Source organism: Chrysoperla carnea, chromosome 5, assembly GCF_905475395.1.
Source record: "Chrysoperla carnea chromosome 5, inChrCarn1.1, whole genome shotgun sequence".
Taxonomy (NCBI): Eukaryota; Metazoa; Arthropoda; class Insecta; order Neuroptera; family Chrysopidae; genus Chrysoperla; species Chrysoperla carnea.
The window spans coordinates 64991675-65006294 of NC_058341.1; the positions used below are offsets into that span (position 1 = coordinate 64991675).

General features: G+C 31.2%; 1 protein-coding gene across 1 annotated transcript; it reads left to right on the top strand.

Moving 5' to 3' along the window:
• The first annotated feature begins 36 nt into the window (after positions 1 to 36).
• Positions 37 to 7681, top strand: LOC123300136. Its single transcript, XM_044882626.1, has 4 exons — positions 37 to 163; positions 2350 to 2484; positions 5375 to 5604; positions 7622 to 7681. The coding sequence occupies exons 1-4, from the start codon at positions 120 to 122 to the stop codon at positions 7648 to 7650; spliced, it is 438 nt and encodes a 145-aa protein (XP_044738561.1). The 5' UTR covers positions 37 to 119; the 3' UTR covers positions 7651 to 7681.
• The last annotated feature ends 6939 nt before the right edge of the window (positions 7682 to 14620 follow it).

The following is a 14620-nucleotide window of genomic DNA, read 5'->3' on the forward strand; positions in this document are numbered from 1 at the left end:
TATTAACTAATAATTTCATTATGAATTTTTAGTCTAATAAATTATATATTCTCAGTGAATATATAATTTATTAAAAAAATAAAATTCATCAGTGATTTTGTTGAAAATTTGTATTCATCATGATTTCATTACATCAAAATTACAATGGAACACATCAAATTAGGTACCTATAATTAATATAATGGCAATTTTGACATGCGATTACGATTTCCATGGCGATTGAACGTTGGTATTTTATAAAACATGTTCGAATAAACTGAAGAATAAATTGACTTCATATCCCGCCTGGTTTTAGAGATATTGAAGCCTAAAAGAGAGAATTTTATAACTACTGATTAGTTATTGTACCCGCAAAAAATAAGGTAAACTAGGAATTTAGGTAAACACAAATATTAGTCTAAACTAAGGAGTGAAACTTCAAATAAGGATGTAATAATACAATAAATACTCCAGTAAACGAGGAGAAAAAACTCTAAATTTTGACCTGTAGCACCAATTTCGATGATAATTTGTTCAAGTCAAGTTCACAATCTAGATCAAAAGTTAAATGGTTCCGAGTCGTGCTTTTGTCCACGCGGTAGTAACCACTCCCACCCCTTCTAAGAGGTGGTTTAATGCAGAATGTTCGATTTACATCTAGGCATATAAATATCTCGAGTATGACAGAGTGTATGCGTTAAGCAATGCATCTAAGTAAGAGGTATTATAGGAGTTACATGAAATTGCAAAAATGACTTGTATCGTGGCTTATCTGTTGTAGTTCATTTATTCAATTAAAACTCCCACTCTCCAAGTGTCTTACAACTATCTCAACGCAAATCGAAGCTTCAACACATCTACATAATACCTCTCACTTAGATGCATTGTCTTAACGTATGTATTCTGTCATACTCGTGATATATATATGCCTAGATTTAAATCGAACATTCTATATATGTTGAAAATGACAACGGAAATCGGTAGAGGGGTGAATTCTTACCAAAAAATGTCATTTAACCATATTCCGAAATGTCTATAGTTCCCTGTTATTGGTGATTGAACTTCAGAGTATTTAAAGACTGAACTGAAAAATTTGACGCTTTTTAAAAGTAGGTATATCGTACGCTTATTAAAAGTAGTATAAAATTCCTTGAAAAAATTTTCAAGCCATTTGCACGAAAATTAATGGATTTTAATGAAAATATGGAGGGTAAAGATAAAGGAGAACCATCTCTATATATAAAAAGTGTCCATCGAAAAGCAGCCAATGAGGGTGGCGCTGCTGTAGTAAAAGTGCAAGTTTTGAAAGAAGTGCTCAAAGTAATAAGAGTAAGATAAAGATCAAAACAAGTTGTTCGAGAAGGATAGAGAATTTCACATCAAACACCTTCTGCTACACAAGAGCTATTCTGGTCAATTTTATAACTGTTATTTGCTTTTTTCAGATTATTTTTCAGACACTTTTTTACTTTAACTTTATATTTAAGATAGTTCTCCTTACCTCTACCCTCCATAAATGAAAAGAACGAGAACTAAAATTACTGCTTGCCAATTTCCAATTTACATTAGTCAAGTATTGATAACATATGCTCAAAAAGTTCTCGCAGTTTTTTTAAATATTGCAATTTAAATGAAAAAAAATTTCTCGAAAAAAAAACAACAAAAAATGTCTTTATCGTTCAATAACTCGAAAAATAATAGAGTTGCGAAAAAAAGTTTTGTGGATAAAATATTCGGCCGAGGAAGTGTTAAATTTCTCCCTTTAAACTTTTTTTGTAACTTTATTATTTTTGTGCTGAATAAAACATTAAAAAAAGGTTCGGGCAACTTTCTGTTCATTATTAAAATGACTTCAAAAATTTTCCTTTTCATGATATAGTACTTTAAAAAGTGTGTGTTTTCAAAAAGCGTCTTTTTCAGTTATTTGACGTTATAAATACTCCGAATTTCAATCGCCAATAACTCGGCAAGAAATGACTTCGTAATATGATTGAATGACACTTTTCGTTTAGAATTCATCCCTTTTTCGATTCCCATTGTCATTTTCAACATATATTTTTCTTCCCCCTAGAAAGGATGGATATCACCCCCTGGAGAAAAGCATTACTTGGCGCCATATAACTTTTGTTTCTTTAGGTCTTATCTACTTATCGTCAAATTTCCACGTCAATCTAAGCTATATACGAAAGAGTTTAGAGGTTTAATCCTCGTTTACTGGATTAAAAGTTTAATTCATTTGGAAGTATATTATGTAACAAGTTAAACAATTTTGGAGGCGCGTAATTGTGAACTTATAGGAAATCACGGTGCATGGAAATCTTAATCTTATTTATTTCGATAATTCAATTTTAAACATTTTGTTTTTTGAAGAATGTCAAAAGATCATCGATATCGCTATAAATTCACCATTTTAAAAAAGAAATTGTCTGAACGGGGTCGTCTAGGGATTGCAAATAGCTTAATACTTTTAAGTAATTATGGTGGACAAGATCAAGCTATAAAAAGGTAAGAAATAGCTATAGGGAGATGTTTAAATGAATATGGGATAGGCAGCGTCCCTGAGGGAAAAATGTTTTTCCGAATAAGAAGAAAGAATTTATCTTAATAAGTTTTAGAAATTCTGAATAACTCAAGTCTGGATAACTCTGAATTAGACAGTCCAAAAACGTTGTTATTCAGAGTTCCTAAGACTTTTTTTATAGTTTCTTCAAATATTTTTTCCACTAGAGAGGGGGGGGCAAGTTTACCAAATGGTGAACTTGTTTTCTTAGGATCGATATTTTTCGATTACACTATAAATATTACACTATAAATTCATTAGTATTGAAATTTTAACAGAATAAATTAATTAATAATTCATAATATCTAATGCTAGAACGAAATTCCATCACCAACAGTCTACCAGAGCGCAAAACGTGTCCGTGCGAGTACGAGCAATGCATATGGAAACCTGCGAGTTATGTATATATGAAACATACATAGTATATTAAGTTTAGTCCCAAGTTTGTAACGCTTAAAAATATTGATGCTACGAACAAAATTTTGATATAGGTGTTCATAGAATCAACACCTAATTAGTCCATTTCCGGTTGTCTGTCTGTGTGTCTGTCGTCTGTCATCACGATTACTCAAAAACGATTACAAGCTGAAATTTTGATAGCGTGCTGAGGACATAAAAAGTGAGGTCGAGTTCCTAAATGAGCAAAATAGGTCAATTGGGTCTGGGGTCCGTGGGACCCATCTTGTAAACCGTTAGAGATAGAACAAAAGTTTAAATGTAAAAAATGTTTCTTATAAAAAAATTAACAACTTTTGTTTGAAACATTTTTCGTAAACATCACTGTTTACCCGTGAGAGTGCAAATTATGCGCAAATTGTATAGTATGTATGTTATGGCTATATCAGTTATATATGTGTGACATGTATGTATGTGTAAAGTGATAGAGTAATCAACACTGCCTTTACATGGTATTTCAAAAATTAACTCAGTCAATTGTTTGTTTTCACTTGTTCTTAATATTGTTGAAACATCACTTTGGAAAGATTTTTCTGTACCTTTGATGCAGATATTCTCTAGGTCATTTTCAAGGATACTGTGAGAAAATATTAAAACGCGTAATATTCTAGGTATTCTTTTGGGAGTTACAATGCGTAGAAGGTCTATTGCTTTTACCTGTACCTGTGACGTACTTTTAAATTCTTTTCTTTACATTTCGAAGGCCGTATCATAGGTATGAACAAAAATCAGTAATCGTCTGACGGTTTGTGGTGATGCATACGATTCAACATCTCAGTAGTCGTTTACGAACATTTTCAAAGATCGTGACGACCAATATGATAGTGCACTATTAAACAACTGAATAATTCCACAAACATAATTTTTTATTTTTTAATTAGATTAATAAAGTTTTTCTTCAATTGTATATATCCAGCTTATATATATATTTTACTCTCCACATGTGTTTTAATGACCTAGAGAATATCTGCTTCAAAGGTACAGAAAAATCTTTCAAAAGTGATGTTTCAACAAGATTAAGAAAAATCTATTTCATTTTATATCATTCTAGATCTACGTCTAATGAAGTTCACAGATGCTCAATAAGCGCTCTCACTCTAACTAACAGGTTTCCATATGCATTGCTCGCACTCGCACGGACACGTTTTTCGCTCTGGCAGACTGTTGGTGCTCGAATTTCGTTCTGGCATTAGATGATATTCAAGACTGATGAAGTGACAAAATTGGATTTTTTTTATAAATATTTATAGCGTTCTGTCAACAATTAGGAGAGATGTAAATGCTCTGCCAAAAATTCTATGAAATAAAAATACTGTCGAAAGTAATTTCCTAAAATTTTATGACTTATACTTTAACAAAAATAAATCTTATTTCTTATCCTCCTTAAAAATTAAGGGTAGTCCATCCCGGCCGCACAGGGCTGCCAGAAGTGGCTTTTCAGTTTCTGTAGGTATTGAGGTTTTACTACGAAAAGTTTCGTGACTTTTGAAATGACCTAAAATTTTTCACTGGCTCTTGGCCTATACAGAATATTTCCAAAACCGTGAAGTTAAATTTTGAGGTAAACCTTAATGAAAAACACCTTTATTTTGATTGTAGAGTCTGAATAAGAAATAATAAACAGGGTGTTTCATTAAAAAAATAAACAACTTTTATGAATTCCGCTTTTCGGTCACCCTGTATATTACGAAAATAATTTTAAAATGTACAGGCAATAACCCAAAGAAAGAAAAATTAAGCCGTTTAGCCATAATCTTCCGTTTTATATAGCGTGATCAATATATACTGTATACAGGGTCGTTGTAGCTCAGCAATTAGCTTCAATTTTAGTGGGCTTAAGTGCAATAGGATGGTCCACACAGTACTTTAACAAAATCATTGGTGTTTTTTCAAAATCATTGATGGGATTTTTTTTATTATTCGTAGAATTAGAATTATATTCTATCAATATTACTTCAGTGCACTTACGGATTGACCCAAAAGTTTTGACACTAGATTTTTTTATTTATTCATTCGATAAGGGATTGTTTAGAGACCTTCAATCTGATTTTGCGTATCCGGGAAATTAATGTAATAAAATTAATCGTAGAGTGTATTTTGACATAAAAGGGTTTGACGATAAAACGCAGGCAGGTCCAACGACATCAAAATCATCAATTTTAAATGAAAAGAATGCAAGATATAGGACAAAACGTAAAAAAAAATCGTTTTCCAAGATGGCGGCGAAAGGGTTAATTTTCCGAATACCCAAAATCAGATTTAAGGTCTCCAAACAACCCCCTATCGAATGAATAAAAAAAAAATCTAGTTTCAAAACTTTTGGGCCACACCTCTACGATTTATGAGTGCACTGGACTATATTGTGGCATAACTTTTTAGGTCATATTCTCCAGGTGAAGTTCGTTGCATATTTGGTATAAATAATATTAGTTGCGTACCCGAGTATAGCTCATTGAATCATGTTGCACAAATGGTTTGCGATCCAGTTGAATGGCGGCGAATGCTAGAAGATGATATTGCTCAGAAAATAGAAAATATAAATCGCTGGAATAATGAAACACAACAATTTAATCATCACTGCTACGATCAATCAGAATTAATGTCGTTGTGTATGTTATTTAAACGTTAAATCTAATAACAAAATTTTGATTAGTCTTTGGTTTGTTTCAAAATTTCTACATACTGTAATCAGAAGACTTCGTCAATCCAAATAGGGTACAATTTTTGAGTGTTCGAATTATCATTTAGCAAATCGGTGAAAATTGTATCCATTGAGACTAGAGAGGGAGGCCGAACTCAAGCGGGAGAATTGACAAAATTATGAACGTAATCGTAGAAATTATAGTTACTTGGTAAATATAAATAAATAAAAATAAATAGGAGTGAAGCAAGAAATCAATTTTATTTTGAAAGTGATAAATTCGACCGTCAGCTCGTAACAGAAAAAGCCTCCCAACGTGGTGACACCTTTGAAAATTCACTACTGGAATTGTCAACAGAGTGAGAACCACGTCTCAAAGTAGATTGACAAGGATAATAAATGCCGAGGCCTGGTCATAATACGCATGTCTTAATATACAAAAAATATCCCGGCGCGTATTTAAAATAAGATTATAGCACTTTTAAATAAAGTTAAAACAGTATATTTTGAACAAATTACCATTTTATCATTAAAAAAAATTTTTTTCATAGAATTTAAACCAAATTATTTAACAATATTACTTGTTTGAACGTTAAAACAAATTTTATTTATTTATTTTAAGCACATGTGAAAGTGAAATATAAAAACATCATTGAAGCAGCTGATTCCGGTCATACGATCATGCGCATTGAATACCAGGCCTCCAAAATGGTGTTTTCTCTGTCAGCTGTGTGAATATTGTATTTTCATCTTTGTTAATCTATTCTGTGACGCTAAAATATACATACTTGGTATACATTGGGCTTATCTATTTAAAATATATGATCTAAGGGTGACACCCCCCCCTCCTCCATGCACTCGGGCCTTTTTGATAATAATAAATTTGTTAATATAATGTTTAGATCGTATGCAAAAGCAAATAAGTACCTACAGATAAATATATACATTCGATTTCCGTCGATTATAAGGTAATCTATAACCTTCGGACAATCAAGACGCTTTAAACCAGGGTTGCCCAACCTTTTTTTGTCCGTGGGCCGGATTCATCATGACATACGATTTCGCGGGCCGGATTCTTTATAATTGCATATCTTAGTAACACCTTTGAAAAAAATTCAACATTTTCAATGAATTCACGAATATGTTTGTGCTGATTCATTTTTTTTAAATATTTATAAATTTTATGAAAAAATATTCAATATTATAAAACTTTCACAAAATTAAATTTATATTTTTTAATAACTTATTTATCAAAAATTAACTTAAAGTTTTCACAAAAGTTAATGTAAACATATGTGAGCATCTCCTATGAAATAATTACCACAAGTAACTCCATGATTATAACTAACTTCACTCTGTAGTCACCTCGACTATCGGCCACTCGCGGCAGCACTAGTCGACATCGGCATGACACACCGTGTCATGCCGATGTCATGTACAAATACAAATTATTCAATCAAAATACATATAACAATATCAGAAATATTGTAGTTAATAAAATTCACAGAAAATACTTTAATAAATTTAAAAAATAGGCGGTATTTGGTCAATAATTTACGAATATCCGACTAGGAGCTCGCGGGCCGGATTGAGCTTCTTCGCGGGCCGGATCCGGCCCGCGGGCCGTAGGTTGGGCACCGCTGCTTTAAACGATACCTCATTTGTCAAATTATGATAAGTAGTTTAGAAGCTAGGTGGGAACAGATGAACATACATACATACTGGTCAAACACATAACCCTCGCCATAGTATAGTCGGGGTAAAAATTGATTGATTGGCAGACGGTTTTCTCGTGTACAAACTTTAACAAAACAAATTTTTTACTAATATTGCTTATGTTAAAGTTTGTACACGAGAAAACCGTCTATCAATCAATTTTTAAGGTATTGGACAGTCTTGCCTTTTATTCAAATGAATCGCAAACTGTTAACCCGTTTTCAGCTTTCTAAATTGAGTACCAATTGAAATTTCATAATTTTTTATAGATGGTATTACAACTTGGCCAACCACTTAGAAGACAAAAAATACACAATAAAGAGGCGTCATAATAAAATTTGATTCTTTTAAGAAACATTCATATTAAAATCATATATTTGTATATCTCAGAAACTCATAGAATAATCGATGATCAAAAAAATGGCATACATATTTGTTTATTGAATTATTAATATTTAATAAATATACAAATAAATTTATAAGTTATTTTCTCATTATTTAATTTCTAAAGGTAATAATGTAGCCTCATGATGATGCTTGACGCTGGCTTTGATCGTCAAATTAGAGTTATCTCTATATATTATAAATGCGAAAGTAAGTATGTTTGTTTGTTTGTTACGCTTTCACGCTAAAACTAGCGAATGGTTTTTAATGAAACTGTACAGCAATTCGCGATTAACTTTACCTATAGATGGCACTGCCAGCCTTTCATTTTTCATTATGGCCGACAGGAGTGATTCTCATTTAAATGTTTTATAAACAAGCAAGTGATTCAAACAGTGGTTAAAATTATAAAAACAATTGGAAAATGTATTCAAAATGTAATATAAATTCTGAAGACATTTTGTCATTGTCACGTGTGACGGCGCGGCCTGTCGATGAAGGAAAGGCCCTGTTTTTCGCCGACAAAATATTTCATTGTGTCTGCGAACAAAAATAGTGTAAAAATCCAAGCTTCTTGCGCGTCTACAAAAAATATGCATCAGAAACGCATACGATTCAAGTGAAAATCGAATTTTTCGGCAATGTGAAAAAAATTGTTTGTTTTTACTCTTGTGTGGCCGGGGCGGGAAATCAATGCAAACATTCCTACACCACTTTGTTTTATTTGAACAGGTAAAATTTTAAACAATAATTAATAAATCGAAGGTATACCAAATCGAAAAACGCGTTCATTGCATGACTTGGAACTTTACCAAAATAATCATAATGTGAGGCTATGAAACAAAGTTGAAAAATCTATTAAAATATTTTAAATAAAATTTTGGAATTTCAATTTCACACATACTTTTCGATTACTTTCGTTCTTTTTGCAGCTTGTTCAGCTCTTTCATTAGATTGGCGCTTATTCCGTTTTTTCTCGGCAAAAGAGTACAGGGAAAATTGACAGTTGGAATCGCAATGGCTTTCAGTCGTTTAAACACTGTGTTTTCATTTTAAAATTTATCGTACCATTGTAGATGTTGTTATCAACCATTTTTTGTTCATTTACAACAATTTTTCTTACCTATAAAGTGAAAATCCTTTTTTTGAAAGGCTCACTGCATACTCGCATGCTCGGCTTGTACTCTTTAATTTTCAAATTAAAGAGCCAAGATTGCTTAAAATTTTCGTCAGATGGGAAAAGGTGAAAGCTTACACTATCCAAATGTGTTTTTGGACACGCACTTACACAGCAATATTTGATTTGTTTTAATTTATTCATTGTTCCAAAATGTAAACAATACGTCAGATCAATTGTAAACAATCACTCTTAATGTTTCTACAGAAGTCCACTTGGCGGCGCCACGAGATTTGTTAATCGCGAACATAGCTCATACTTCAGAATAACACATGAGATATAATTTATAAAGATATATTAATAAAAAATATATAAAACAAGTGAAAAGAAACAATTGACTGAGTTAATTGTTGAAATACCATGCATAGTCAGTGTTGATTTCTTTATCACATAACACATACAAAAATGTATAGACAGTGTTGATGCGCAATCGTTTGTTTTTTTGACGTCACGTAAATAACAAAAGATATTCACTTTTAAATAGACACACACACAACTGATATTCCTATATTAATACATACTATAAAATTTGCACCTAATTAACGCCCTCGTGGGTAAACAGTGATGTTTACAAAAAAATGTTTCAAACAAAAGTTTTTTATTTTTTTATAAGGAACATTTTTTACATTTAAACTTTTGTTCTATCTCTAACGGTTTACAAGATGGGTCCTACGGACCCCAGACCCAAGTGACCTATGATGCTCATTTACGAACTTGACCTCACTTTTTACGTCCTGAGTACGCTGTAAAAATTTCAGCTCGATATCTTTTTTCGTTTTTGAGTTATCGTGTCCACAGACGGACGGACGGACGGACAACCGGAAATGGACTAATTAGGTGATTTTATGAACAGCTGTGACAAAATTTTTTTCCTAGCATCATTATTTTTAAGCGTTACAAACTTGGGACTAAACTTAATATACTATGTATATTTCATATATGCATGGTATAAAAATTAATTTAATTTGACATTACTATAACTTACAGATTTCTGTAAAAGTAGTCATTTGAAATTACCATAAATTACAGATTTCTGTAAAAATAGTCAATATAACATATTTTACGGCCATCTTTTCAGATATACTCAATGAATAATTACGACTATTTTACATTTAAAAAAAAGAAAACCATACACATATTTTACCTGTGTAAAACAATCCTTACCATTATTTTCAGTGTTATAGAAAAGGGATAAACGAGAGCAATCTTTATCAATCTTTACTTTTAAACCCAGTGAAGCGGGTAGGTATCACTCTAGTTGTAAAAATAAAAATGAGCAACAAAAAAGTTGATTAATATAGAGGTAATAATACATCATTACCATGTGTTTTATTAAAATGAAGTTAGGGCTACTTTTTAGTATGTATATCTCGAGATATCGACTTTCGATATAAATAACGTTTTTGTGCCTGGCCATACAGATACGCTAAACTTATAGCAACCCTCTTTTTAGTCGGAGGTTAACAATAACAAATACATTATTAGCCGAGAATGCATCGTTTACTACAAGTGACTGCAAAACTCAGCACTTCCTGAATAAGCGTATAAAGCCGAACAAAAATAGCTCCTTATCAAATTTCGATCTGAGTCCCAATTTCCGAGGTAATAAACCAAATAAATTAATAAAAAATAAAAAAAATTTTCAAATTACAGAGCACTTAGATATAGAAGGATCGTATGTATTTAAGATACATAGGATAGTGGGTGTAGCCCGAAGTTGAAATAGCTCCGTTTTCATGGATGGAAACTCGCTAATAAAAGAGATACTGCGCTAAATGCTGACCTCTATACTATCATTATGGTAATACATCTAATTGGCCAGAGGATTTCAATTAAAAATAAGTGGAAACAATTGACTAATTAATTGTTGAAATACCATGTATAGGCAGTGTTGATTACGCGTTTGTTTATTACGTCATGTAAGTACAGAAATATAGCCACTCTCACACACAAAGAAATGAGAATATTCATACAGGTTATGTAGAAGATAGTTACTCTTGTCCCTAATGCACTAAATTACAGGAATCATTTTTTTATTTAAATGGGTTCATAATCAATCACGTACTGGATGTAAATGCACAAAATCCTTACAAAAATAGGCGGGGAGGTGCCTCCATTTTAAGGAAAAACGTTTTAGGCTATATCTCCATAACCGTGCACTTTAGATCAAAAATTATAATAACCTTTATTGTAGTTAGTTAAATTACCTACCTTTTTTGTAAAACAATTTTTTTTTGTGTCACTAACCGTTTATGACTTATATGACTATGACGATTTACTTATTGACTATTTGACCGATATTTCTTCTAATATTTGTTTAAACAAGAATATAATAATAGAAGAGATATTGCTCAAATATTCAATAAGTAAATCGTCATAGTCGTATAAGTCAAAAACGGTTAGTGATACGAAAAAAAAAAAAATTTTTTTTACAAAAAAGGCAGGAAATTTAATTATCTACAATAAAGACTATTATCATTTTGGCCTAAAGTGCACAGTTGTGGAGATATAGATTTTGTACATTTACAATTAAATTTAAATAAAAAAATAACTCCTGTAATTTAATGCAGAAGAAAATCCTCTGTAGTCTGAAGTATATCTTACTTCTTCGGTGAAATAGTAATAAACACACAAACATATCCATAATATATGTAATATGAATATGTTTTTAACCTTATTTAAACAATGTTTCAAACAAAAGTTGTTTATTTTTTCATTAGGAACATTTTTTACATTATTCTATCTTTTCATTTCTTTTCTATCTCTAACGGTTTACAAGATGGGTCCCACGGACCTAAGGCCTTGACCTATGTTGCTTATTTACGAGCTTGGCCTCACTTTTTACGTCCTAAGCACGCTATAAAAATTTAAGCTTGATATATCTTTTCGTTTTTAAGTTATTGTGGCGACAGACAGATGGACGGACAACTGAAAATGGACTCTTTAGGTGATTTTATGAACATCTATACCAAATTTATGTTCGTAGCATCAATATTTTTAAGCGTTACAAACTTGGGACTAAAGACAATGTACCTTGACATACTTCATATATACAGGGTATAAAAAGTATCGCAATAGTTTATTTATAATTTGTGAAATATTTATCTTCTTTTGTTACAACTTATTTGTAATCACAGATTGGAAGACACCCACCCCTTATGTGAGATTTACATGAGACTTTTTTTTCAACATGAGTCTATATACACACAAATTTTTACTGAATGCATACGTTTATATGCTGCATTTTTTTCTACTATCGAAATAAGCAATTTTAATAAAAATAATGAGTTTTTTTAACTGGGAAAAATGCACATTCTGAATTATTTTTTATTAAGTGGGCATGAGATTTTTAGATTAGACCCTCCCCTCCTTTCAGGTGATATTGTTGAGATTTTCATGCCCCCCCCCCCCCCTTTGAACTCACGTAATTTATGAATGTCCCCTTGGTCTTCTTCTTTTGAAACCAAAATCATCTGAACCATCTTTTGGTAAAACAAATATTACATCTTCCATTTGTTGGTTATTGTTCGGAATCATTTTTTTTGAACATAAACATTTCGCAAGGGTAATTTTAGTGAATTCTAAAAATAAAAAAAAAACAGACAGATATTAAAAAAATCAAATATTATAATAATTTAAAATTACAATTAAATAATCACTACAGTTACAATTAAAGATACCTTGATATTTAAAAAAAATTAAGAACATTAATATTCCAATACGAAATTCTAAACGCTGCTCTTTTGGAACTTTCAAAGCTCACTTCCATCCTATCATCCTACTTGCAAATTTTTCCAAGATGTGCAAATTTTTGGGGACGAAAGCCACTTCTTTTTGAGGTAGGAATTCTGACCACAGTGTATTATTATTAACATTATTATGTCACTCACAACTGTTTTGCGAACATTTTTTTTTTCGGGCGTTTTCGTTTCTCTTTTGAAAAGTTCTTTTAAAACTCTCTTAACTTTATTAAAATTATCATAAAAAAATAAAAACAGTTTTGTTATAAAACTTATGTATGATCTTTCCATTTTTGTCAACAACAAAAATTTGGTTCAAAATCCCAATTATTACTTACCGAGTTATGTCTCACAGTACTTTATTTGTTGAAAATATTCAATGTTTGAGGTAGTACGAGCGCTTATGCTTAAACAATTTTTGATTTAGGGTTGAAATTATTTGTACCTTATTTTAAAATTTGATGATAAATTTTATTACAACTTCATAAATGTAGACAAAAAATAAGAATAAAATTTATCGATATCTGCCTCGGTTCCACTTTCGATATTTTGAAAATTACTTCCGATATCGAAAAATTTTATTTATTAATAAAATTTTATATTTTTTCACCATCAAAAATGGAAATATATATTTTTTAAAATTAGTATCCCCATTACGGTGCTCTTACATTCCTAATTAATTGGGCAAAACGGATTTCTTTTCAAAAAATTTATTAAGATTTTAATTTTAATTTAAATAATTTTTTTTTAATTTCCATCGACTAGTTTTGGAGAAATCTATGAAAACATATAATCCATTTACCGTTTTACCATAAAACCAATGTTAAATATGTCTCATATGAAATCATTTTTATTTATTTATATAATCAAACTCCCACCCCCCTAAAATTTTCAGGATTGATTTAGACTTGATCCAACTTCATATAAAAAAATCAAGTTTTTTTATTTAAAATTGTCTTAGTGTTCGTACATCCTTAATCAGGGGAAAATAGAAAATTACTCGGTGAAAACTCATAAGTATGTTTCTTTAAAAAAAGTATGGACATTTATAGAAAGCTTTACAGAATATTTTTAGCTTAGCGTTGTTTAAACGATTTCTGAGGTTAATTTGATTATCAGAATTTTCACATCCAAAAAGGAATGTTATTCGTCCCCAGATAGGCGGACGATCTGGGATCTTGGAACAGGATAAGTAATGAACTTTAACTGTTCTATGAAATAATGCAAAATACATAACTATAAAGTAACGTAATCTATCTAGGAAAAGTTGGGAAACCGTATCGATTTTAATGAACATTTTTGTAAGGTGTTTATAGAACCGCAAGGTTCTGCCAATTTAAGGTCTCAACGGGGGCATATGTAGCAGAAATTTTTTTGAAATGCTTATTTTGGCTTAAAATTGTCATCTAGCGGGTATTTTTGATCAGTGTAATACGAATTCTGTCATGGATTCGTTAAAAAAATCGTGCCATTGTGGAACCGGAAATTCCACTTTTTGAAAAAAAAAATAAATAAATAAATAAAAAGTATTTATCGTCCAATCTGTTATCTAGGAAGTAGTTTTTTCCGCTGATTACGAATCTGATTTCCGATTACACGGATTCAGCCACGTCTCCGGAAAATCGTGCCACTTTTTGGCTCAAAAACGGTAAACTAGCTATTTATCGTCCAAATTGTGTTCCAAGGGGTTGTTTTGTTCGCCAATTACGAATCATAGAATCCGTGTAATCGGACATAGGATTCGTAATCAGCAAAGAGCAAAGTTTGGACGATAAATACTAAGTTGACCGTTTTTGTGCCAAAAAAGTGGAATTTCCGATTAAAAATGGCACGATTTTTGGAATACTTGACAGAATTCGTGTAATCTGACATCGGTTTCGTTTTCAGCGGACAAAAATACCTACTAGATGACAATTTTAAGCTAAAATAAGAATTGCTAAAAAATTTGGGCTATATATGCCCCCCGT

Bases quoted from the DNA above. Each gene is read 5' to 3' on its own strand.
- LOC123300136 (XM_044882626.1), top strand. From the start codon at position 120: ATGATTTCATTACATCAAAATTACAATGGAACACATCAAATTAG. The intron at 2,485-5,374 runs GTAAGAAATAGC...ATAACTTTTTAG, and splicing joins CAAGATCAAGCTATAAAAAG to GTCATATTCTCCAGGTGAAG. The intron at 5,605-7,621 runs GTATGTTATTTA...AATTTTTTATAG, and splicing joins ATCAGAATTAATGTCGTTGT to ATGGTATTACAACTTGGCCA.